This window comes from Podarcis bocagei, assembly GCF_964188305.1.
Source record: "Podarcis bocagei genome assembly, chromosome: 6".
In the NCBI taxonomy this organism is placed as follows: domain Eukaryota; kingdom Metazoa; phylum Chordata; class Lepidosauria; order Squamata; family Lacertidae; genus Podarcis; species Podarcis bocagei.
The window spans coordinates 92,312,229-92,338,977 of NC_138130.1; the positions used below are offsets into that span (position 1 = coordinate 92,312,229).

Consider the following 26,749-nt stretch of genomic DNA (forward strand, 5'->3'; position numbering starts at 1 on the left):
TCTCCTCTGTTCTGCAAGTACGTCCACAGTCCCCTTCTGTAGGTCCTCCTGATATCTTGCCAGAAATTTGTCTTTATCTTGAATTGTCTTTATTTTCACTTTCTTTGCCTTGTAGTCGAATGACAGTCCTTGTGGGAATTCCCACCTGAAGCGGATCTGATTTTTCTTTAACAAAAGCACCAAATCCTTGTAGAAGTTTCTTAAGTCCAAGATATATTTTGGTATGTCTTTAAAGATCTGTACTGCTGAATTTCCAATTTGGAGGGCTTTTCCAAAGTGTAGTCCTAAAATTTTATCTCTTTCCTCCTTGGATCTGAGTGTGATCAAACAATCTCTTGGTGTCTTTCTATCTTGCTTTTTGCCGAGTCTAAAGGCAGTTGTGATTTTAAAATCGTCTTCCTCCAAGTCCCAGCAATCCGCAAACTCCCGTGTCAAATATTCCACAAGGTTGTCACTTTCATTCTCCGGAATCAGTCTTAATTTTAAGTTTCTCTCTTTCCTCTGTAACTCCCACAAGGCCAAGGTTGCATCATGCTCATAGACCTTCTTGGCAAGTGGCTCTAATTTCTCCTGCGTCTCTCCAGCTGTGGCTTTGGCCTCTTCGGCAATTTGACGCGTGGTGGCATTTTCCTCGACCAATTTATTTATAGATTCTGTATTCTGGTTTAACCTTGTTGATATTTCTGTTAATTTTTGTGTGTTCTCTGAAGTCTGTTTTGTCAAAGACTCCAGAGTCTGGTTTATCTTAAGCAAAGCTTCTGTCACAGCATCCATAGAAACGGCTGCTCCTTTGTCCTGTCCTGTTGTTCCAGCTAGTCCGGCTGTTACGCCTAAGATCGAACCTCTTCTCTTTGCTTGTTGCAGCTGCAGCTGTTGCTGTTGTTGTTGCTTGGTCTTGGCTCTTGTAGTTATCTCTTCTTGTGGCCCACTCATGTCAAGGTCAATTCCCACGGGATTTATTCTCCCTTGGAAAATTCCACTGTCTTAGGCCGTGCTGGACTTCACTTTATCCTCTAGAGGGAGCAAATCAAAATGGCCATAGAAGGAAATTTCAAAATACATGAACAAAGGAGACCATCCAAAATGTAGAAAGAAAGGAGATTGATCCAGTCAAAATCAATGTTACTAAAGTCTTATAGCTTCCAATTGCCACAGTTGCCCAGTATACTGTTTATACTGTTTCTTCTTAAAATGTACAAAAGTCAGGCACTGTGGAAACTTTGTATCAAGGTGTCACTTCACAGGGAAAAGTCAGCTCAATGTACTAAGAAGGCAGACCGTTTCAGACTTTCAAGTAGATAAGATAGCAGAGGTTTTTTCCTTCAAATAAGTCATGCAGTTAATGTTCAGATTCGCCTCCCCTCTGCCCTGCTTGCTAGAGGGGAGATCAAAGGTTTAAATGCCCGGTTTAGCTGATCAAAGGACGAGTTTAAACGGATGCAGGTTTAGAGCTCCGTTGCTTTCACTTTCATGCGGTCGGGGGGAGGCAGACTTCCTTTGTTTAAATCTCCCCCGTTTTTAGCCCAATTTTTAAAATTAAAAGAAAAGTCCCAGTTATTTTTCAGTTCTTACTCACGGGGAATCAGTCCGAATTTCTTTTCAGGAAGGAATCGGCGCTCTCCGCTTATGGCGACGCGGCTTCACTTCGCAGGCTGGGTAGCGACTCTCAGCACCGCGCTCACTCCCGATGTCGATCCGTAGCCTTTAAAAAGGCTCTTTCACGGTACCGGGGGGCGCGAAGGTGCCCACCGAGTCTCCTTGTTCTCAGGCTTCAGCGCCTGGGATTTTAGGGGTCCCCCGCTTGCCGTAGCGGGTAAGACCCGAACTTGCGAAGCAGTCCTTCTCCGGAGCTCGGAGGTAGGACCGCCATTAAGCGCTGGCACCGACCGGAAGTCTCAACACACCTGCCAATCTAGCACAGAATCAGACTCCTGGCTTCCCCCTTTCTCTATCTGTCCTCTTCTCTTTACCCCCACTTTTTTTTAAAAAAACAGTGGTTACACTCAAGTTTTTAAATACAGGCTTATGAACTGCTACTTGCCTGGCCACCTGAGGCAAGGAACAATGGCCTCCAGGTGACCAAACCAAGCTACTTTTACAAAAGGTCTGTTTCTGTCCTCCTCCCCACTTCCTCTCTTTGTGACTGTCCAAATCTGTAATATAAATTACTAAGAAAGGCACAGGTGGACAAATTGTGTTGTTGTTGTTTTGGCATTTATGTGTTAAGCTGCCTTTCAACCCAATGTCTCCAGGGTGGTTGGTTAATGAGGTATACAAGAGCAGCTACATATCATATAAAACATGCTAAAAGTAATTTAAAGCACACTATAGACACTGGCAGCAAAAAAAAACAGGAGAGGAAGATGATTTGGGCCACCCAAAAGCCCTCCAAAAGAGGACCACATCTATCTAGAATCAATTAAGGATGGAGCAAGGAAAGCTTTCTAGGAAGGCAATTGCACTGTTTGGGAACCATCAAGAAGGAAGCCCTGTTCGCAGAAGAAGGTAGTTGTCCAAAGGAAATCTCAACACATATACAGTGGTACCTCGGGTTAAGTACTTAATTTGTTCCGGAGGTCCGTACTTAACCTGAAATTGTTCTTAACCTGAAGCACCACTTTAGCTAATGGGGCCTCCCGCTGCCGCCGCGCCGCTGGAGCACAATTTCTGTTCTCATCCTGAATCAAAGTTCTTAACCTGAAGCACTATTTCTGGATTAGCGGAGTCTGTAACCTGAAGCGTATGTAACCCGAGGTACCACTGTATAGGGAGCAGGCAGTCCTAAAGATGTCAAGGGGCCCAGACCATTTAGGGGATTAAAGGTAAAAAAAGAAATAAGAAATTGGCACTTCTAATTGTTGCAATATTGGTAAAATATTTCCCACAATGCTTATTCCAGGCCACATCCCAGGAGCTATTTTTGAACAAGCTGAAGTTCCTGGGCACTTTTCAAAGGCAGTGTGACGTAGGGCTCATGCTCAAAATTTCTAGGCACAAGTCCAGGCTTTCCTGGTCTGTATCAGGGTGTTGCCATTGTTTGTTTTTCTCTGGAGCATTCCCTGTGAAAACTCGCTCTTTACCGATGAATCGGAACAAAGGGCAATCTGCAGAAAACCCAAATTGCTGTTTGTTCCGATTCAGCGTTAAAGAGCAGGTCTTCCTGGGGAAAGCAGTGGGGAGCAAAATAATAATAAAAAGCGCTCAGACACAGAACGGGAAGGCGTGACTCTGTGCCTAGAAAGCGAGGGGCAAATGTTAAGTGTGGATAAGTCCAAAGTCTAATCTGTCAAGTGGGCTTGTACAAACATTTACAGGTAGAAACATGTGCAGGCTGGTAACTTCTATGGAGTTATTTGCAAGGTCATTCCAAATTATTTAAAAGCTTGGGGTGATTGCGGGCGACAAAACTCTTAAACTCTTCATGATCGTCAAGGTATGCTGTAGATATGCTGACAAACAGCTTGCACAATTCCCATTTGTCGTCTCCGAGGTAGCTAGTAAAGATTTAAGTGCAGTTGGCTTCAGACTGCTCTCTTTTAAGGGTTTTTTCTTTTAAACACAACACCATCCCCCCAAAAAGGGTAAATAAATAAGGCAGTTTAGAAAGTGTACTGTAGCAAATGTGTTTGCACTGAAGGTACCTTCTGTTGAACAGTTCTGCCCACAAGCTGTCTGTAGGATATAGAACATCTCTCGAGCATGCTTGCCACCTTGAAGCACAGCAGTCGGAAGCAGAAAAAAAGAAAGAACCGAGATAACAGAATGCAAGAGGGAAAAATAAAAGCGTGAAGAGAAAAGAGAGAGAGAGAAATGAGGGACAGCCGATCTAAGTTACCATCAAAATACATTTAGAAATGGGATTAGCAAACTATGGCCAGAGAATTTAAATGACAGACAACATTAGGATTGCAAGTCAATCACATATTATGGAAGAGAAAAAGGAACAATCCAGCCATAAAAGCTTAGCTAAGGCATCATAACCAAAGCATGACAAAGTAGTATATTAAGTTAGCCATTTTCAAGTACAGCACCACAAATGCATTCTTAATTCCGGGGAGCTAATCCCTTGTTAGTTTCCTCCTTATCAAAATCCACACCACACTTATTTCCTCCTGCTTGGAAGATGCCCACTGGCACCATGCCCACGCTTACCAACAATGTCAAACCACAGCGGGATGTTGGCAGGTTGCACCGAGACCACGCCAACGATCTCCGTCACTCGGTCGCTTTCCATGACAGTGAAGTTGTAGAAGGGCTCGTCGAATGTCAGCGGGATGGGGGAAGGCGACGGTTTCTTAATCCACTCAATGTGGAGGCGAGCGGTTGAAGATTTCTGCGGCCGCCCATTGTCAACGGCTTTTATCTGTTGCACATGGAGAGAGGGAAAGAAGGCAGGTAACAATCTGGCAGACCCCTTTCTGAATAGAATTTATGTGTATTTCTCTCTCTCTCTGAAACAATCCACAACTTTCAGTTTTCCGGATGCGAGTCATAGCTGAAAGATGATTTGCCTGTGCCCAAATTCAATCATAAGATTTGTGTTTTGGTGGTTGGTAATATATATACCGTATTTTTCGCTGTATAAGACGCACCAGACCACCAGACGCACCTAGTTTTTGGAGGAGGAAAACAAGAAAAAAAAAATATTCTGAATCTCAGAAGCCAGAACAGCAAGAGGGATCGCTGTGCAGTGAAAGCAGCAATCCCTCTTGCTGTTCTGGCTTCTGGAATAGCTGTGCAGCCTGCATTCACTCCATAAGACGCACACACATTTCCCCTTACTTTTTAGGAGGGAAAAGGTGAGTGGCACACACACACACACACACACACATTTGGAAGGGACCACAAGGGTCATCTAGTCCAACCCCCTGCAATGCAGGAATCTCTTGCCCAACGCGGGGCATGAACTCACAACCCGAGATTAAGAGTCTCGTGCTCTACTGACTGAGCTACCCTTTGGTTAAAGCAGGGATAGAGAACCTGTTTTCAGCCCAAGGGCCACATTCACTTCTGTGCAGCCTTTAAGGGGCCATATGCGAGTGGTGGGTGGGGCCAAAGGCGAATGTGGGCGGAACAACAACAGGAAAGAGATGTATGCAGATATACTGCCCCAAATACTGTCACTTTACTCCCATGATCTTCTGGGTCAAAGGGGGTGCAAACAGATTTTTCTCTGGACCCAAATAACGCAGAAATGAGCGCCAAACATGCACTATGCCTCATGATTGCATTTTGAGTGGGGGTTACCTTCTGGGGTTACTTGTTATATGCAAAAACATGCACAGTTAAACCACCCTCTTGGAACTGCCCCAGCATGACCATCCTTTCTACAGCTGTGCACCGAGTCATCCTTGCCCCCCAAGCGAGGCTCTGGGGTGCTCTTGCAAGATCTGGTGGTGCTATCCAAGTTCCTGCGAGGTCTTGAGAGAGCATCCAACCTCGGTGTGCAAGGCAGAGAGCTTAAAAGCTGAAGGCAGCCCTGTTCAGGGAAGCTTTTAATGTTTAATGTTTTTAATGTTTGATGTCGTATTGTGTTTTCATTAGCTGAAAGCCACCCAGAGTGGCTGGGGTAACCCAGTCAGACGGGTGGCATATAAATATATTGTTATTATTTCCATGCTGATAAAATCCTGTGCAAAAATAACTTTTAAGCTCCTTCCTTCCGTGCGTTTAACTTGTGTGATTTCAACCAAACAGCCTTCAACCATGAAAGGTTGAAATTAAATGTGAGTAAGATGCGATCCTACTGTATTCCATTCATTTTCCGGAAGTGGCTTTTGCGTGATGTGAAAGCTCAGAGACACTGTGATGCTGAAATGTCAGGGGAATGCTGTGTGAATGCAGCCTAAGCTTCTATCCCATGCCAAAGAGGAAACATTGCGTATGGATCTGTAGCTGGGCTAATTGTTTAAGTGTGGTGCCAGAAGTACCATAACTCAGCTCCTGTCTTAGAAGCTGGCTACAAGAATCCATCCTGCTTATTTTCATTCTAATGAAGATCCATCCCATACTCTCGGTGGTGGAAATTCCAGGTAAAGTGCTCCTCTTGGGTGAAGATGCCACAGGACGAATTCACAGGTTTAGAACTAGGGCAGGACTAGAGAACCTGGAACCTCCCAGGTATTGCTGGACTTCAACTCACATCAGCCCTTGTGTAAATGTAGATGCCCATAGACCAGGCATGGTCAAACTTGGCCCTCCAGCTGTTTTGGGACTACAACTCCCATCATCCCTAGCTAACAGGACCAGTGGTCAGGGATGATGGGAATTGTAGTCCCAAAACAGCTGAAGGACCAAGCTTGGCCATGCCTGCCATAGGCAGAGGAAGCTGGAGACTGTGGTGTGGTGTAGTGGTTAAGAGCGGTAGACTTGTAATCTGGTGAACCGGGTTCGCTTCCCTGCTCCTCCACATGCAGCTGCTGGGTGACCTTGGGCCAGTCACACTTCTTTGAAGTCTCTCAGCCCCACTCACCTCACAGAGTGTTTGTTGTGGGGGGAGGAAGGGAAAAGGAGATTGTTAGCTGCTTTGAGACTCCTTAGGGTAGTGATAAAGCGGGATATCAAACCCAAACTCCTCCTCCTGTAGTCCAACAACATCTGGAGGGACAGAGGTCCCCCCCCCAATGTGGTACATGGACAAATGCATATCTGCAGGGAGCTACATCAATTATACCTAGACCACAAGAGGGAAAAAGCTTTGGTCTGGCATGGGAAAACGCAGCTTCATATGTTCCCCAGTATAGATCAGAAATAGGGAACTTTAAGCCTGGGGGCCGAATGTGGTCCTGCAGCCTTCGCTATCTTGCCCTCTGGACTTTTCCCAGGCTACATGTTCAATTGCTCTGCTTTGCAAACTCCTTGAGTGTGTCTGTCTGGGGTGGGGTGGGGGGCTGTGTCCTTGAACTGCAGCACTGCCTCTTCCTTGCCCAGATGGGGAGATGTGTGTGATATGAGGTCCATGAAGAAACATCTGACTTTCTCGTAAGTTGGAAGGCAGCCCGCTGTGAGTCACAGCTGTTGCTTCGCTCACTTTTGCCACCGGCCACAACCCCTGGCAGCTCGCCAAGCGAAGGATCTTGCTCTCTTATTAAGTTTGTGTACGCAGGTTTTCCACATTCCAGGTAATGCAGAGGATGGGGCTGCCTTTTGAAATCTGCTCCCACTTGGGCAAATCTCTAAATTAGTGCTCTATACGACTCGTGGCAGAGCTTGTGGCACCAGGCTCACCTTTTATGGCTATGTCAAACCGCAGTGGGGTGGGAGAGGTTTGCAGGGAGGCCAGTCCAGCAATTTCCACCACCCTGTGACTTCCCATGAATTTTTGCCTTCTCACCTTAGTAGGTATTGCTGTCTCTAACAAGGGCTGCTATCCAAAGCAGTTGGGTCTGCATAAAAAGGGAGAGGGGGGCTTCAGAGCTGCAGCTGAGCCACTCCGAGGGGCAAATCCCCACCAGCAGCCGAACCAGGGGGCTGAAGGGCGACAGCTAGATTCGGCACTCTGTGTTGAGAGTGGGTTGCCGTTCATTAAACCGGATCCCAAAGAGAGAAATCTCCTTTTCTGCTTCACAGTGTGAGTCGTGAAAAGCACCTGCTTACAGTGTTGTTTACTCTCACTTGGAAATCGCTGATAAGGCTTTTAAAAAAGATGGGGTGAGTGGGTGGGGGGGTTGGAGAGGCTATCGATCTGCATGGCAGACCACCAAACACCTGTGCCCACTCAATACTTCGCTGTTTACCATTTGCTTAGGTTCCTCCTCGGTCTATTTCCAATCCATGTAAAATTGTTCCAGCGAAAAACACTCCAATTAAACGTTCTGTGTTAAGGCGAGTCTGCCAAGTGCTTTTTATATTCATTAAAGTCTCGAAATTCTTACATATATTTTTTTGGGGGGAAACAATCTATTTGAATGCTCAGTTTGATTGAGGACACCTGAATTCGACTTAGTGAGATGATTCTGGCAAAGTATGTTGTTGCCAATGAAAGCTGTTGTTGAAATACTCTTGCCAGTTTGTAAAATGGCGCAGCACTTAGGAGTCGCCCACACTTCTGCTCGTCCCTAGAAAACGTGGCTATCAGTGGTTTTCTGCTTGACCTACACTTTCTAAGCATGGGTCCAAGCAGTTTCCCCCTTGCCCTACTCCTATCCCAGGGAAAACTTGCTCTTAAATCAGAGCAAATGTCAATCCGAAGAAAACCCAAATGGCTGCTTGCTCCCATTGGGCACTAAAGAGCAGTTTCCCCCTAGAGAAAGCAGAGGGACAGAAGTAAGTATGGATAAGCCTTTAGTCACAGGAAAACAAACTACATGGAGATACCTTTGAAGGCGAGTTGGAAACCTCAGCTAATCCAGAATGTGGCAGCTAGACTGGTGACTGGGAGTGGCCACTGGGACAACACAACACCGGTCTTGAAAGACCTACATTGGCTCCCAGTACGTCTCCTAGCACAATTCAAAGTGTTGGTGCTGACCTTTAAAGCCATAAATGGCCTCGACCCTGTATACCTAAAGGAGTGTCTCCACCCCCAACGTCCAGCCTGGACATTGAGGTCCAGCTCCAAGGGTTCCCTCACTGCGAAAAGTGAAGTTACAGGGAACCAGGACAAAGGGCCTTCTTGGTAGTGGCACCCACCCTGTGGAACGCCCTCCCATCAGATGTCAAGGAGATAAAGAACTATACAATTTTTTGGAAGACATTTGAATGTTTCTCCCACTACCTGCTACCTCATCCTCCAAACGGGGGTTGAACCGAGGGCCTTCAAAGTGCAAAGCATTTGCTCTACCTGTGATTTGCAGAGGCTCAGAGGTTAGTGGCTCTGGAGGTGCCAATTCAAGGAGCCCAACAGACCTCGCTATGATGTTTGGGCCTGGATCCAACCCTTCTGATGGCATTGGTCCAACTGCTGCTTCATGCTAATCTGGGTCAGAGTTACAGTCTGGTTTGCTGCTCAGGGTCAGATATTATGGCCCCATTGAACGGGGTGTTGTTGACAAGAGGTCCGTGCAGCCCCTTACCCTTTTACCCCGGACTCTAGAGCTACTGCCCTTCCTCTCCCCTGTAACACACACACACACACACACACACACACACACACCACGGGCGCCTTAAGGCTTAGCCAATGTCCATGTGTGACATTTGTAGCAAGGAATGGTCTGTTCTTCAGCTCTCCCCATCTTCTTTTCAAAAGAAGAGATATTTTGGGTTTGTTCCCTTTCTCTCCCCCCAACCCCGGAAGCTGGGAGGGGAATTGGCAATAGTTGGTGCACTTCACCCATTTCCTTCCCCCCACAACCACCATCGCGTGTTTGGGGAAAGCCCCCTGGCATTCATCAGGAAATCCCAAGGAAACCCAAAATGGTTTTTGTGGTGAACAAGGTGCAGAGTCCTCATAACATCAAGTCTGCTGCATAAAACAACACTGAAGGGAAGCCTTCCTATAAAACTTGGAAGTGGTGCACTTGCTCATTTCAACCATGGATGGCTTACCGTTAAGATATCGTAGCTCCCGGCTGTGAACTGCTTTCTTGAGGAGACCATCCCAGTCTTCGGGTCAATGAAAAACTTCCCGTCGTCATTCCCATCCACGATGCTGTAGGAAATCTCCGCATTGGGGCCTTCGTCCTTGTCGAAGGCGAAGGCTCTGTAGATCGGCTCACCTCTCTTCTTCCGGTCCCTCTCCGGCAACTTGATCTGGTAGACTTTCTCTGGGAACTGGGGTTTGTTGTCGTTCTCATCGAGGACTTGGACCACCAGCCAGACTGTAGACTGCTTGGGAGAGGCACCTCCATCCGTGACCGTAACCTGAGGGAAGAAAACGGTAACAGCAAAAGGCAAAATGTCTACAGGCATTGTGAAAACTGTTGTGGGAATACAATGAACCTGAATGTTGGAAAATTTGGGGAGAGATAAAAGAAACCACTTCTTCACGCAAGCTGTAGAAGCCCCTCCAACAGGAGGCAGTGGTGGCCGCCATCTTGGATGGTTTTAAAAGAGGACTGGACAAATTCATGGAAGAAGAGGCTATCAATGGCTACTAGCTATAATGGCTAAATTCTACACCCACGTTCAGAGGCATCATGCCTCACAATATCAGTTGCTAGGGATCACAGGCGGGCAGAGTTCTGTTGCATTTAAACTTGTGGGCTTACCACAAGTATTTGGCTGGACACTTTGAGAATGGGATGCTAGACTAGATGAGCCATTGGCCTGATCCAGCAAGCATGGTGATGTGGTCTAAACCACTGAGCCTCTTGGGTTTGCTGATCGGAAAGTCGGTGGTTCAAATCTCCACGATGGGGTGAGCTCCCTTTGCTCTGTTCCAGCTCCTGCCAACCTAGCAGGTCGAAAGCACGCAAGTGCAAGTAGATAAATAGGTACTGCTATGGTGGGAAGGTAAACAATGTTTCCGTGCGGTCTGGTTTCTGTCACGGTGCCCTGTTGCGCCAGAAGCAGTTTAGTCATGCTGGCCACATGACCCAGAAAGCTGTCTGTGGAGAAACATTGGCTCCCTCAGCCTGAAAAGCGAAATGAGCGCCACAACCCCATAGTCGCCTTTAACTGGACTTAACCATCCAGGGGTCCTTTACCTTTACCTTTTACTTATGTTCTCAACATGGGATTCTGTGTAGTTTTGGTCAACCCATGTAGAATTTGATGGGGCTTCTTCCCACATTCAGGGGTAAGTGTAGTTCTGACTACAGTCCTAATCCACTTTCTACTGTGGATTTTAAAAACAGTGGAATACATCATTCATTATTGTCCCTTTTCACATGGAAACAAGAGATTTGATTTTTTACTCTGTTGTCAAATACAAAATCATATTTACCACAACAATTTAAAGCATTAATTAACTTGAGAGTTATATTTCAGCAGATGCTCATGCCCAACAGTTTCCTGTACAAAATTTATCAAACAAAATGTTGCATCACACAAAGGACTTTTATATGTGGAATTAAGAGTGCTTGTAAAATGTTTTATATGCCCACAGGAATTCATACAATCCTACAAGGATGCAAAAGAGCAAAATACCAACAGGGTAAAAGAAAAAACACACACCACAAAACTGTCCTTCCCTGATGGCTGAGCAGGGGAAACAAAATGGGATTAAGTCTATATTGAACTGTAAAATCAAGGCAGTAAGGCTGCCTGCCTGGCAGAAAGCCCATCTGAAATCAGTGAGATTTACTTCTGAGTATACATGGCTAGGATTGCAGCCATAGATGGCTTTGTGGTAGGCCATGACTCAAATCTTTAAATTTCGTAAAGACTAACATGGCTATTCCACTGGAAATCCATTAACTTTGAAAAGGGAACACATAGGGAAGATACCGGTAACTTGATTTGGAAATGTCCGCTAATGGCTGAGATATGCCTGTTTACAATGTGCTAACATCTACATGGGAAAAATATGTAAATTTTGGGCCAGCGTGAGGATTGGAAATGCATTATCTACAATATTTTGAACTACTCAAATGCTCAAAAATGCATCAGAATGTGTATTTTGAGACAAAATATATTGGGTTGTTTTTTGAGAGAGAGAAAAATAGGTTTAAAATTAGTATTTAAATGGCGGGGGAGGGGGGAAGGATGCAGATTAAAGGCTTTTTTGGGGCTGGCCTTTGCCACACAGGGTTAAGTCAGAAAAAAACCTTGAGGCCATTTCAGTGAATTTGAGCAAATGTTATTTTATTCTGCAGAGACAGAGGGTGGTTTTTTTGTGTTTTTTTGCTTCATTCCCTCCCCTGAACTTCTTGGATCTGACGCGCTATATAAATCAAAATTACAAAACATATAAAGATTGTCAGATTCAACCCCCGTCCCCCTTGGTGATTATTCAGAACCACCAGTTTGCACTTTTAAATATAAAAAGATGAGGTAGGTAGGGGTGTGTGTGTGCGTGCGTGTGTGTGTGTGTGTGTGTTGGGGGGGCAGAGGGAAAGCCAGCTAAATAAACTAACACAGCAGTTACCCAGCAAAGCAATCAGTGTGAAATGGGAGGTCAGATCAACCAGACTGAGCAAAATACAAGATCTTGGCTTGAAACCATCAAATGCTGCCACTGTGGGAATTGGGTACGTTAGCAGCTTTTTACAAAAGCAGAACCCACGCTATGTTCATGCAAGCAAAAATCCATTTCTGCCTCACTAGTGTCATGCTATAAAAGTTATTGCTGAAATGGGGGAGGAGAACGCTGAAACATATATGGATTTCATTCTTGTTTCTAAAGTGGCACACATTACTTTTATCTCCTGGCAGCTCTCTGATCTTGCATTATCTATTTCTATGATCTCCCCCACAGTTCAATTATCAGCCATTCCACTTTAGTCTGAAGTCCGGTTGTTAATTTAACTCCTTCTGCTCCCCCTCAGGGTTCGTTCAAATTATTTGCTCAATGAACTGTACTCTAAACCACAAGATCTCTCTCCCTCCCTCTCTCCATGCAAATGACTATGCTTCACATCAGAGAAGCTGAAGGAGGCAGAGGCTGAAATGTTTTGTAATAATAATAATAATAATAATAATAATAATAATAATAATAATAATAATTGTGCCCCGCCCATCAGACTGGGTTATGCCAGCCACTCTGGGCAGCTTCCAATTTATATACAGTGGTACCTTTGGTTACAAACACTTCTGGTTATGAACGCTTCAGGTTACGAGCTCCGCTAACCTGGAAGTAGCTGCTCCCGGTTGCGAACTTTGCTCCAGGATGCGAACAGAAATCGCATGCCGGAGGCCCCATGAGTGAAAGCTCGCCTCAGGATAAGAATGGTTCCAGCTTAAGAACGGAATTAAGTTCGTAACCAGAGGTACCACTGTAAAAGCATAATAAAACATTACACATCAAATGGTTTCCCTATACAGGGCTGCCTTCAGATGTCTTCTGAAGGTTATATTGTTGCTCATCTCCTTGACATCTGACTGGAGGGTGTTCCACAGGTTGGGTGCCACCACCGAGAATGCCCTCTGCCTGGTTCCCTGTAACCTCACTTCTCACAGTGAAGGAATCGCCAGAAGGCCCTCAGAAGTGGATCTCAGTGTCCGAGCTCAACGATGTAAGCATTTGACATCTTACAGAAAACCTTTGCCTCATTTCCCCAAAGGGGCTACCACAACAAGAAGAGCTGCCAGATATTCCCCACTGTTCTTCCAAGTCCTACTGGTGAGAGGAGAAGTTTAGTTTAAACCTTTAGTGATGAGCTGCAAACTACTGGGATCCACAGCAACAGTACGATCTAACACTTTGCAACTTCGATGTCTTGCTACAACCACACGCTTTCTTATGACACATGTACCTCTCAGCAGGAAAATGTGTGGTGGGGCAGCAGTGCTCACCTGGCCTCCTGAAAGCAGAGTCATTTTCTGCACACTGCGAAGGAGAGAGGTGAGGCAGCAGGGAGATTCGTGGTTCAAACACATCAGGAGGAGCACCGGATTGGTTCGGCCTGTGTATTTGCAGGGCACTGACCTCCATATTGCCTTGCCCCTCTCCATTCTAGTAAGCACCAGCAGCTTTGCTGTCAAAAGATTAGGTGACTTCCCTTTCCCTACGGTGTTTCCTACTGGTAAAAAGATAAAGGTAAAGGGACCCCTGACCATTAGGTCCAGTCGTGGCCGACTCTGGGGTCGCGGCGCTCATTTCGCTTTATTGGCTGAGGGAGCCGGCATACAGCTTCCGGGTTATGTGGCCAGCATGACTAAGCCGCTTCTGGCGAACCAGAGCAGTGCACAGAAACACCCTTTACATTCCCACCGGAGCAGTACCTATTTATCTACTTGCACTTTGAGGTGCTTTCGAACTGCTAGGTGGGCAGGAGCAGGGACTGTGCAACGGGAGCTCACCCCGTCGTGGGGATTCGAACTGGCGACCTTCTGATTGGCAAGCCCTAGAGTCTGTGGTTTAACCCACAGCACCACCCGCGTCCCTCCATGTAAATGAATTTTGCAAGAACGCATTCTTAAGATTTCCAGTAAAAATACAAGGCTCCTTTCCCAATTTAGGAAGAAATGTGTTTACATTTCCGTTCTACATGAAGAAGCACAACATGCCTTTGTTCTTCTGGTTACCTGAAAAGTGTTATCAAGAGTACGCAGCCACAGAAATGGATCTGAAGAAATGAAGAAGCAAACCTATATGCATGGTCTAGATCTCACTTAAACTGGCAAACATGTCTCTGGACTCCATCAGACTGCAGGTGGCCTTCACACGATTTGAATGGTCCTCCACAGAAACAAATGCATACAGTATACCAGGGGGAAGGGTTTTAGCCAAGGCAGGGACATAATGCAATATCTTTTATTTGGATCAATTTATGCTGGTGTAGGAACACGCATACATAATCGTAACGTTTGTCAATTAATCAACAGACCAAGGAATGTTATGCTTTTTAGTGTACATGGGGAATTTTAACACATTTCTTTTTAAGTACTTGGAATCCGACAGCTCATTAATTGCAAAACTGCTTTGCATAGCTGCAGGGGACAGAGAGAGGTGTGTGTGTGTCATACAAGTTTTAGAAAACGCACATTTTGATGCGCAGTGCAGTTCAAAAGCATCCCCCCCAACCCCCCCTTTTGAATTAGGTGTCAATTTCTTCCACTTCTACTCCATATCTATCTCAGGGTCAAATTAGGTATGAATGTAAGGGAGCCTTTTAAGGGTGTTCTTAAGATATGCCACGTTTCATTTTGAAAAGCAGCTGCGGAGGCTCTCAACCTGTACTCCATTATGGGGTGGAGGGGGGGTTACCCCATTCCCCCCCCATGCTGTTTTCCAGCAAAAAAAGAAGTCTCGAAGCTTTGTAATAAATAACTTTTCATGACACACACACCCTGTAGTCACTCACACCAAGTTCCAGATCCACCAATCCATTCACCTCTTTCAGCGCAGGAAGGGAATGAACCTGCAATTGATGCTCATTGAATCTCTAAGATCATCGCCACCTTTTTCGCCTGTCCTCCTCAAAACTGTGCTGGCAGAAGGTGCGTCTGGTGGGAGGAGAGTGAGAGCCTGGGCAGGATTTTGTGCTGGCAGAGGCTGGCTCCACGAGAAGGAGGGCCGAGAGTGAGAGTTATCGCAGGATGGGGCAGAGGATGGGGCAAGGCTGGGAGGAGAGAGAGAAAGGAGAGTTTTTGCGCAGGCAGAGGGTGGGTCGTGGAGAATGAGAGGGGGTTTGCAGTGCACAGGGTTGCTAGGGTGGAGTATCGGGTTTTGCATGGAGGGGAGCGGCAGCTGGGTCAGAGAGAGAAAGAGATTGCAGGGGCCTGGTCCAGTGCAGGAGAGAGAGAGTTTTAGAACTAGAACAAATTTATATTTTATATGAAAGAAAACTGTAAACATTTGAAAACGTTTGTAGGCTTGAACTGAAATGTTTTGTAATGTAAATATAAAGAACTGATTTACCGATAATAAGGTAAAATATTATAATTTAGTAAAGGTAAAGGGACCCCTGCCAATTAGGTCCAGTCGTGGTCGATTCTGGGGTTGTGGCGCTCATCTCGCTTTATTGGCCGAGGGAGCCGGCATACAGCTTCCGGGACATGTGGCCAGCATGACTAAGCCGCTTCTGGTGAACCAGAGCAGCGCACGGAAACGCCGTTTATAATTATAATTTGACAAAGGGTAAATAAGTGTTTATAGAAATGCAAAGAATATGGAAAGTTATGTGGAAGTCAGAAAGAGGGAGGGAAGGAGGTCGATGCTCTTACAGAGTAATATGTTAAGTCATAGAATTGTGTAACAAAATGTGAATATGATTTAAGTGGAAAACTCAATAAAAATTATTAAAAGAAAGAGAGTGTTTTTGCATGGGCAGAGGGGATGGGTATGGGTTGGACTTGGAGAGCGAGGGGAAGGGTGCATAGCCATGGTGGAGAACAGGGGAAAGAGAGTTCTTGTGTGGGAAGAGGTGGGTGGTTTGGAGACAGAGACTCGGAGACAAGAGAGCAGGGGTTGTTGTTTTTTGCACAGGCCTGTTTGGAGAGTAGGGAGGGCAGCTTGGGAAAGAGTTACATGCAAGCAGAGGTGGGTTAGTCCAAGAGCAAGAGAGGGGGTTTGCACGAGTCCGGTGGAATCTCAGGCAAGAGAGTTGTTGTTGTTTAGTCGTTTAATCGTGTCCGACTCTTCGTGACCCCATGGACCAGAGCACACCAGGCATTCCTGTCTTCCACTGCTTCCCACAGTTTGGTCAAACTCATGCTGGTAGCTTCAAGAACACTATCCAACCATCTCGTCCTCTGTCGTCCCCTTCTCCTTGTGCCCTCCATCTTTCCCAACATCAGGGTCTTTTCCAGGGAATCTTCTCTTCTCATGAGGTGGCCAAAGTATTGGAGCCTCAGCTTCATGATCTGCCTTTCCAGTGAGCACTCAGAGCTGATTTCCTTAAGAATGGAGAGGTTTGATCTTCTTGCAGTCCATGGGACTCTCAAGAGTCTCCTCCAGCGCCATAATTCAAAAGCAAGAGAGTAGCACCTGGTAAAGTAATTTTTAGCTCCTCAAATCCCTCCAACCTGTCTGTGGATTTTTTTTGCCACACCAAAGGTGGCAACCCTAATTCCTACCCACCTTCCCCACCGTGGAGATTCTGTAAGGGGGTGAGTATCTTGGGAGTACGTGTATATTGGTAAACACACGAAGACAAAGGGCATGCGATGAAGGCACACTTTAAGTGGAATTTTTCCTTTAATTGCATTTTTTTAAAAAAAGTTATCTGAAGCAACTATGAAATTTTCTTATCGTTGTTGCACTATAACTAAGAGTTACGCAAATAAAATAAAAATAAAAAGTACTGGGCTGCAATTCTATGCGCATCTTGGTGTAAATGCCACTGAACAAGATGAGACTTAACTCTGAGTGAACATGCAGAGAAATGTGCTGTTAGCCAAATACTCTTCTTTACCTTAAAAGCACAGGGAGAACAGAAATAAGGAGAGGGAGGGAAGGGCTGCCAACTGTGAAAAGAGAGGAAGGGGGTGAGGTTGCTTGGAATTTATTCTTTCTTTTTAAGCATTTCAACGGGCAAGAAATTTAGATTTCTGTATCCAGTTACAGCAGTTTTGCAGAGGTCTGTTATCACAGCTAGTTATAAATTTACAATGACTTCCACAATAGGTCCCCCCCCTCCTCCAGGATATTATGTGAGGGCTTTCTATTAACTTTACATCCTTCATAAATACACAAATATATATATATATACACGATGCAAGAAGGAGCTAGTAATATGCTGTGTGAGGTTCATCCACCAAAACAAAACAAAAATGCTCAGCATTTTTTCCCTATTCATTTTTATTGAGAAGAGGCAAATTTGTTGCCATTCTCATCTCTTTTCAAACTGTTCTTATTAATCAAGAGTGTGCTGAGGTGGCAGTATCATTTGAAGATGAGCAAAGTTCAACATTTTGAGGGATGCAGCATTGGGGATAGAGAGAGAGAAAAATTCTGCACCTGCAAGTCAGAATTAGTCTGCAGAGAAAAAATGCAGCAACAACTAAAACCGCTCAAGGGGCCTAATTTAAAGAATTTGAAGAACGAAAACCAGGAGAGTGGCACCAAAGTGTGGAGGGAAACCCAAATGCGAATTGCATGGGAAATATATAAATATAGAAAGACACCTGAAGGCAGCCCTGTTTAGGGAAGGCGGCCTTTTCCCATCTCTGCCGTATTAAGCAGTTGGTCCCTTACCTTTCTCGCCCTGATCTGGCCACAGTGACCCATGCGATGATCACCTCCAGGCTTGATTACTGTAATTCACTCTACGAAGGGCTGCCCTTGAAGCTGACTCAGAAACTCCAGCAGGTGCAGAATGCCATGTTGAGACTCCTTACAGGGTCCTCGCCACGGGATCACATTCATCCAGTGCTTTATCAGCTGCACTGGCTCCCGGTGGAGTACAGGGTCAGGTTCAAGGTGCTGGTTTTGACCTTCAAAGTCCTATGTGGCCTAGGACCCTCGTACCTACGGGACTGCCTCTCCTGGTATGCCCCGTGGAGGACCTTAAGGTCCATAAATAACAACACTTTGGAAGTCCTGAGTCCTAAAGTTTTGATTGGCCTCAACCAGGGCCAGGGCTTTTCAGTCTACCATAGGAGATCAGGCCCTGTGGGATTTGACATCTTTCCGCAGGGCCTGCAAGACGGAGCTGTTCTGCCTGGCTTTTGGGCTGGACTCAGTCTGACCCCCCTCTCATTTTTTATTTATTTTTTGATGGAACCCCTTATATGGGATTTTGTATATAAATTTTCCCTCGGCTCTTTTTGCTGGCCCATGTAGGACCAGCATGGATAGTTGGCCCTGGTGAATATTTGACGTTTTCTCCCCTTATGATCTTGATTTATCGGCCACCACTAATACAACGTTGTATTTTAAGCTGTATTTTAACCTATATTTTAATCAACTATTTGTTTGTTTCAAAATGTTTTTACTGTATTTTATATTTGGTGTTAGCCACCCTGAGCCCGGTCTTGGCCGGGGAGGGCGGGGTATAAATAAAAAGTTATTATTATTATTAACATTTGATATTTTATCTTGTTTTTAATATTCTGTTGGGAGCTGCCCAGAGGGGTGGGATATAAGTAATAATAATAATAATAATAATAATAATAATAATAATAAGGCTTATTATTATTATTATTATTAGGCTAATAATCAGGCTAGCACACAAAAAAAGGCTCCCAGGTCACAGCCAATGGCCAGAAATGAGAACAATAACATTTGGAGGTACCGCATTGGCTACCACTGCAGCCGACAATACTGCAAAGACAAAGAATTTGACCTTGTGAAAGCCCAAAAGCCTGCAAGCGTTCTTTAGAACGTACCTTTAACATCCCACCTGCTTTTAAACTAGCTCCATTACTGCAGGTGACCGAGTTGGGGAAAGCTTTTATATCGAGTATTGATAGTAGGGGAGACATTCTTCTCTTAACTTCCACTGACTCTACTTTGGTGGATAATAGTCATTCAAAACCTCTTGTCTGCGCACTTCGGGGGATAAAGTATCTCTCAGCCTGACTCCTCTCAGAATCCTTGTGCCTGCTGAGAGCTATGCTCAGACTACAAAGCTCATCACATTACCATCTTTTCACAGGCTCATCTACCATTCATTTTCTATTCACGCAACTTGCTTGATTCCAATCTCCTCAGCCAGCGGGAACTAAACACCTTCCCTTCAAAGTTTCCTTAAAATTATGGTGATTGCTGAAGAATTCTTATCTCCTCCCTTTCCAAGCTGCCTGGCCCAGATACATATAGGACCCCTGACATCACCCCCCCCCCCCCGCAGTAGCAAAGGTAGTTTCAATCCTACAGTCCTTCTCCTTTATTTCTCTATTTCTATGTTTTTAAATGCCTTTCATCTCCTATCCGTTTTGCATATGACTGGGGAAAAAACAACATCATTTTGCAAGCTGGTAAACTATCAAATTTGACTGAATCCCCAAGAAATGGAAATCCATTCTTCAGCTGCTGTGCTGAAGTGAGTCTAAGCCTCTTTAGTTGGAAGTATGCATTGCTGAGTTCAATGAGACTCACTGCTGAGTAAAAGTGTGGACCTTTACTGCACATTGTGGGCAGCCTGTGGCCTAATTTCAAAAGCCCTTTGCAAGTACGGATGGACATTCAGTTTCAGATCTCCAACTCAGCCCTCCACATTTCCACATAAGTTTGCAACTCTTTTGTATGTCTTCATGCAAATTCATCAGCCGCAAGAATTTAGTCTAATACACACCTTTCTGAATATCCTTTTGCCTAATGCGCAAAGCAATTTCCCCTTAAAATGTTGCATTTTTTGCATTATATTCACAGTATCTCTGCATTTACACGCATCCTTTTAATCACAGTATGTGCACACTGTCTGGAGAACTTAAAGTAAAGATTTGAGTAAAGATTTGGTGAGCTCACTTTTAAATGCAAGCTGAACCAAGTTTCTTTCCCCACTACCCCTATCTGTAAGTGATCACTTCAGACACCTGTCAAGGGTGATCTGCCCCTTCCCAGCAGCCCTCTGGATATGAAGACAGAGATGGAGAGAAGGGGTGTCAGAAATGAGAGCAAAGCAAGGATCAGAGAGGGGTTGTCAGAAAGATGGAGAGCAAAGAGGCTAGCTCTTTAGCTGAGAATCCTGTGCTTCAGGATGAACTTTGAGGTCCCTTCCAACTCTACAATTCTGTGATAGTCCTGCCCACTTTTGACTTCAGCAACAACTAGCTTCAGCCCCACACACTGCCAACCTATTCCCCCCATTTCCCATGAAGGAACACAATTTTGGTGTACACGTGGACATACAGACATTGGCAAACCCTGTGCTACGTGGTTTGTTATCTTCCGCAACTGTGTCTCTGAAAATTTTTACACAACACTTGGGAAGACAGGCAAACTAATGCCAGTGTACAGGAAGAAGCAAAGATCACCAGTGTCGAAGCAATGATTCTCCAACATCAACTTCGTTGGACTGGTCATGTTGTATGGATGCCTGGTTATTGTCTTCCAAGGCAACTACTCTATTCCGAACATAAAAATGGAAAGTGTAATGCTGGTGGTCAACAAAAGAGGTTTAAAGACTCTCTCAAGGCAAATCTTTAAAAAATGTAGTATAAACACCAACAACTGGGAAACACTGGCCTGCGAGTGCTCCAGCGGGAGAACAGCCTTTACCAAAGGTTGACATGGGCTTTGAAGACACTCAAACTCAGGATGCAAGGGAGAAACGTGCTAAGAGGAAGGCACGCTTGGCAAACCCTCACCGTGATCAACTCCCGCCCAGGAACCAATGTCCCCTCTGTGGAAGGACGTGTGGGTCCGGAATTGGCCTCCACAGTCACTTACGGACTCACTGTTAAAACCATGTTCACAGAAGACAATCTTACTTGGCTACGAGTGATTGCCAAAGAAAGAAGACGAAGTCACACAAGTGGGAACAATGGCTGGGTACTATAAGAAAGCCAATGCCTTGATAATGAAAATAAGATCATGCGAGGACTTATAAATGCAGGTTTTGTCAATAGATATTTCAATGGAGCTTTCCTGCTGAATTGGGCTTCTTGGCTGCAATCTTAAGTTACAGTGTGCTTCCTAGGAAGCAGAAGCTGTTGAAAGCAATGGGAGTTGCTCCTGAGCAAATAAAAGTTTGGGATGGGGGCCTTTCAAGTCCTCCTTGCAGTGCAGTAAAAACAGCTTTAAGTGACATATGGAAAAATAATGACATAGGAGTATGTGGGAAAGGTCACTCAGGTTAGGAATAATGAGATTGCAAATGTCACTGAATACCAAATACATTTTATGCTTCACAAATCTTTTCGCACTGTTAGGAGGAAGCTTTGTTTTGTGTGCTTTTTTCCTTCCCTCAAAAAAAGAGGATTTGAAGAAATGTGTTTGCATCGAAAAATACATGTTTATTTGGTAGTAAACTGCTGCTTAAGAAAGAAAAAGCCTTATGGGAGCTGAATTGTAAACATCTCAAAACCCAGAGAGGTGCAGCTATTTAGTGCCAAAGGTAAATGCATAGAAACATACTGCGCATGAGCATCGTCTGTGCAAACCTATGAAAAGGCTGCCTTATACTAAGAGAGACAGTACAGTATTTGACCATTCTAACTGGGGGAGGCTTTCCATGGTCTAAGTCAAGGGTCAGCAACCTTTTTTAGCCGTGGACCGTTCCACCATCCCTCAGACCTTGTGGGGGGTCGGACTATATTTTGAAGGGGAAAAAATGAACGAATTCCTATGCCCCACAAATAACCCAGAGATGCATTTTAAATAAAAGGACATGTTCTACTCATGTAAAAACAGACTAATTCCTGGACAGTCCGCGGGCAGGATTTAGAAGGCGAATGGGCCACATCCGGTCCCCGGGCTTTAGGTTGCCTACCCCTGGTCTAAGTCACTGGTCTTTTATATCCTCCAGTTAGAGATGCTTGTTAAGTATAGTAATTTAATTTACTGAAATTGTAAATGCTTGAATGCATGACTATGTGTTTAAATTTGATTGGTTGGTAACTGAATTCTAGAGAGTTCTCTAGTAGTTCTCATGTGATCGGCCAACACTGGGCACATGGGAGTCAAGGAGAGACTCCATTTTATGTGAGGCAAGGTGACTGTGTTTCAAAATCCACAGTGAACACTGCTAAGTTGAATAGAGTGTGGAAGTGCTTTTTCTCTGCTGGAAAGAAAGAGAGCAAAAGCTGCAGCAGAAGGTAAAAGTGGAAATCTTTCATAGGAGCTGCAAGGCTTGGCCTGTATGAGATACGGAAGGCCGAGTGCCGAGGTCTGGAAAGAGAGGAAAATACAGTGGTTTGGAAGTTAGAAGCGGAGACTGCAAGCCCATGCTTAGAAAAGCAAGTGGCTGTAAATATTATGTCTTAATTCATCTACAGTGGTGCCCCGCAAGACGAATGCCTCGCAAGACGGAAAACCCGCAAGACGAAAGGGTTTTCCGTTTTTGAGCTGCTTCACAAGACGATTTTCCCTATGGGCTTGCTTTGCAAGACGAAAACGTCTTGCGAGTGTTCCGATTTTTTTCCGCTCCCCCCTCCTTTTTCTAAGCCACTAAGCCGCTAATAGCCTTTTAGCCGCTAATCCGCTAAGCCTTTAATAGCCGCTAAGCCTTTAATAGCTGCTAAACCGCTAATAGCGCTAATCCGCTAATAGGGTTGCTTCGCAAGACGAAAAAACCGCAAGACGAAGAGACTTGCGGAATCGATTAATTTTGTCTTGCGAGGCACCACTGTATAAGTTTCTGCAAGTAAAGCTTCTGAATGATCAAGTCTGCACATTGGTTTAATTTTCAAAGAAGGGTGTCAGTTATGTATATGATTTGAGCTACTTAGCTGCATTTCTGATACCCTTACTTCAACAACGCTGGGGACTGGTGTGGGAAAAAAATGATAAGAGATGTGCTCCTCCTCTCATTGGGGGCTGCCTACCAGAAATGACCAAGAGTAGATTCAGCACAGGCAAAACAAAACATGACACCAAGTTAAACTATGGAACTCACTCTGACAGGAAGCAGTGATGGCCCCCAAGGATTGGACGTATTTATGGAGGAAAGAGGCAGTGCCCTCATGAACTCAAGTGGCCAGAAGCCACAGGAGGTTTCCTTGTTCTTGCGCTCAGATCCTGCTTCCCAGGGGCATCTGGTTGGCTACTGTGGGAAAGGGATGCTGAGCTAGAAAGATCATTGGTCTAATCCAGCTGGCTCTTCCTGTGTTCTCAAGTACTTCTATTTCTTTCTGCAAAGCATTGCTTAATTTTGGAATTGGCTGCAAAAAAGTATATTTGGTAAAGGCCAGTGTCCCTGTGGGTTAAACCACAGAGCCGAGGACTTGCCGATCAGAAGTTCAGCGGTTCGAATCCCCGCAACGGGGTGAGCTCCCGATGCTCGGTCCCTGCTCCTGCCAACCTAGCAGTTCGAAAGCACGTCAAAGTGCAAGTAGATAAATAGGTACCTCTCTGGCGGGAAGGTAAACGGTGTTTCCGTGCGCTGCTCTGGTTCGCCAGAAGCGGCTTCGTCATGCTGGCCACATGACCCAGAAGCTGTATGCCTGCTCCCTCGGCCAATAAAGCGAGGTGAGCGCCGCAACCCCAGAGTTGGCCACGACTGGACCTAATGGTCAGGGGTCCCTTTACCTTTACCTTTTAGTGTCCATATTGCTGAATCCACACCCCATCAGGCCATGGCAAAGGTCTGCACCATAATCATGGTCTCTCTCTCTCTCACCATTCCCCTCCTCCTCACTTTAAAAAGGATTAGGCATAGGTGGCATAAATCTGTAACCAGCCCTATACGTTACAAATTTCCCTGCATTACTTTTCTCCCAAGTTATTCGGAATAAAGGAACAGATTAATTAAGTACTGACATTTTTATTCTTTTGGATATATTCTTTCAGAAACTCCTGTAGGGCTATTCGGAATAAGCACATTTCTCAGAAAGATAGATAGAAAAAAATAATAACATACTACCCTACAAACTATCTTTGTAATGTGACAGGTTAGAAAATGAAATTATGGTTCATGATATTCCTCTATTTCTTGGCATCTTGACTTCCTCAGGCTAAGAGAAAGAAATTGCTTTTTGAGGGTAAACTTCATTGCACTTGATACTTTAGAGACTTGGCACCTTTTCTTCCTCCCAAAAAAGATCTCCTGGTGAAAACCCGCAGTGTCTGCTCTGTGATTATAAATTAAACATTAACTTGCAGAACTGGTTAAACTAGAAAATGAAAACATCCAGCATTTATATACTGCGAAACACTAATAGTAAAATGCAGCAAGAACTTTTTTTATATATAAAAAAATCAATAGCAATAAATATTATTTCGTGATGAAAATCTATCCCATTTTCTTCCACACACGTTTGGAAAGAAATTTGGCACAGCATGACCAATGGTGGCTATCTTAACATTTCTACTTGAAACCAAATCCATCTTCCAATGCCACTGGGCAACCAGTTTTACAGCCTCTCCCAGCATTAGGATTATAAAATAACAAAAAGTCTTGTGTCACTTGGAAGACTTAACAAATTCATTATGATTATATACAAGCTAAGAAATCTTCCCACACACACATGATGGATGAAGATACGAATTAAATGGATGCCAACATTAATTATCCTACAACTCTGAATAAGGTTTTTCAGCGTAGCCACTCACCATTTAATTATGCCCTCCTGCGCTAGAGATGGAAAAATCTACGGCTTTCTGTTGCCTTTGAAAAATGAGTTCAAGGAAAGATTGAAGACTACCCTATCTATTACACATAATCCTCATGTGATTCAGATGGTTTCCTATCCATATATTTTATTGGCACCACGCTACAAATTATGACAATTCTGGAGCCTTGCTTTCTTCTGCGACGGCTGGTGAATAATAGACATTTTGTTTGCAATGATACATTATTTGTTAAACTAGGAGGGGAAATAACAACAGGATCCTAAATTTTATTTGTCATTTGCTTACTCCTGCATGCATGACTTCTCTCTATTTGCTGCCTGATACAGATTTTAGTCTTTGCCTCTCCAGACACATTTTTCCTACCCGGAGTAAGAAGAAAATGTGGCTATTCTGCTAGGAACGAAATGGTGCCCTTAAATACACCTACAGTGGTGCCTCACAAGACGAAAAGAATCCGTTCTGTGAGTCTCTTCGTTTAGTGGTTTTTTCGTCTTGCAAAGCAAGCCCATTGACGGATTAGCGGATTAGCGCTATTAGCGGCTTTTAGCGGCTTATCGGCTTAGCAGATAAGCGGATAAGCGGCTTAGAAAAAGGGGGGGGAGGAAAAAAACCCCGCAGGAACTCGCAATACATTTTCGTCTTGCGAAGCAAGCCCATAGGAGATTCGTTTTGCGAAGCACCTCCAAAACGGAAAACTCTTTCGTCTAGCGAGTTTTCCGTCTTGCAAGGCATTCATCTTGCAGGGCACCACTGTACTGCAAGGTCACCTCCATCCAGAATGATTTTGTCAGGAATGTCAACCCATGCTTGGCCCATTTTGAAGTCTATTTCAGCCACAGGGAAGAAACCACAGTCCTTGTGTGCACCCCAGGAATTAAAGCAATACAGCAGTAGTAAATGAGAGGGCCTGGCAATGCTTAGGGGCTTTAAATATATTTAACAAAATAATGCAGAGGTAAAGCATACACTTCTTCTTACAGGAAAAGCTGGTAAAGGCAAACTATGAAAGACATCATGCTGCTTGAGTCTCTTTGAAGCGTCAGAACACTATGAAAAATACAAGCGCAGATATTTAATGAATCAGAACGCCCTTCTGGATGCTTGGAAGATGGCAAAAAGAAGAGCCCTTCTTTGTTTGGTAGGTAAGCCCAACATCACTGCAGAGCTACAGAGTTTAAGAAGCATGCAGCAAAGTGTGGGGTTGCAGGGAGAAGGAGAGGAGAGGTTTGAACCCTGAGCTAATCACAGAATTGTAGAGGTGGAAAGGACCTCAAGGGTCATCTATTCCAACCCCCTTGCAATGCAGGAATTTCAGCTAAAGCACACATGGCAAACGGCTACCCAACCTCTGCTTAAAAACCTCCAAAGAAGGAGAGTCCACAACTTCCAGAGGGAGACAGTTCCACTGTCCAACAGCTCTTACCATCAGAAAGTTCTATTGTTATTAGAGAAAGACAAAAACCTTTCTCTTCCCACTTTCTCCATGCCATAGTTACTTGAAAAAAAAGTTGATTTAAAAAAAACAAACGTACAGATAAACCAGAAACTGGAAATTATGATAAGGCTACAATCCTAAGCATGCTGTCACGGTCCTGTCTATGGGGGATCGAAGTCCCAGCTGAGGACGTTGGGACCGGGGACAAGATGGCGGGGTGGGAGCAGGAATGAGAGTCCAGAAGTCAGAAAGCCAAGAGTCCAAGCGTCAGAGAGCCGGGAGTCAAGAAGCCAAGGGTCCGAGGGTCAGGAAGCAAGGAGTCAGGAAGCTGAGGTCCGAGGATTAGGAAGCAGGAAGCCAAACACAGCAAGGCAGGAAACATTTTGCTGTGGCAAAGAGAAATGCTGACCTTATATCCTTTCCCGGCTCTTGCCACCAGGTGCTGTGAGCTACCAAGCGGCCTCACCTGTGTGGCTGCGTCTTGCCTCTTCAGAACAAACTTAGGAAGGCCCCAGTCCTGCAAAGCCCTACTGGTCACAGGGCCTGGCTCCTGCACGCACTCCTGACACAGGCTTACTTGAAAGTTAGCTCCAGCAAAACCACTAGGGCTTCCTTCTGATAAAACATGCCTCAGATGTGGTGGTTTCTCATTT

General features: G+C 44.9%; 1 protein-coding gene across 11 annotated transcripts in view; it reads right to left on the reverse strand.

Moving 5' to 3' along the window:
- Positions 1-26,749, reverse strand: part of FAT3 (FAT atypical cadherin 3) — a 745,081-nt gene that overhangs the window by 409,112 nt on the left and 309,220 nt on the right. For 8 of the 11 annotated variants that reach the window (XR_014008884.1, XM_081197247.1, XM_081197244.1 and 5 more), the window contains exons 5-7: positions 9,487-9,801; positions 4,153-4,363; positions 3,642-3,710 (exon numbers count right to left, since the gene is read on the reverse strand). Coding sequence is in view for 10 of the 11 variants with exons in the window: in XM_081197247.1 (XP_081053373.1) it covers positions 3,642-3,710; positions 4,153-4,363; positions 9,487-9,801 (595 nt within the window). In the remaining variant the exon portion in view is untranslated. The remainder of the gene's footprint in view (positions 1-3,641; positions 3,711-4,152; positions 4,364-9,486; positions 9,802-26,749) is intronic. The other 3 variants (XM_081197246.1, XM_081197241.1, XM_081197248.1) reach the window with 1 other exon arrangement.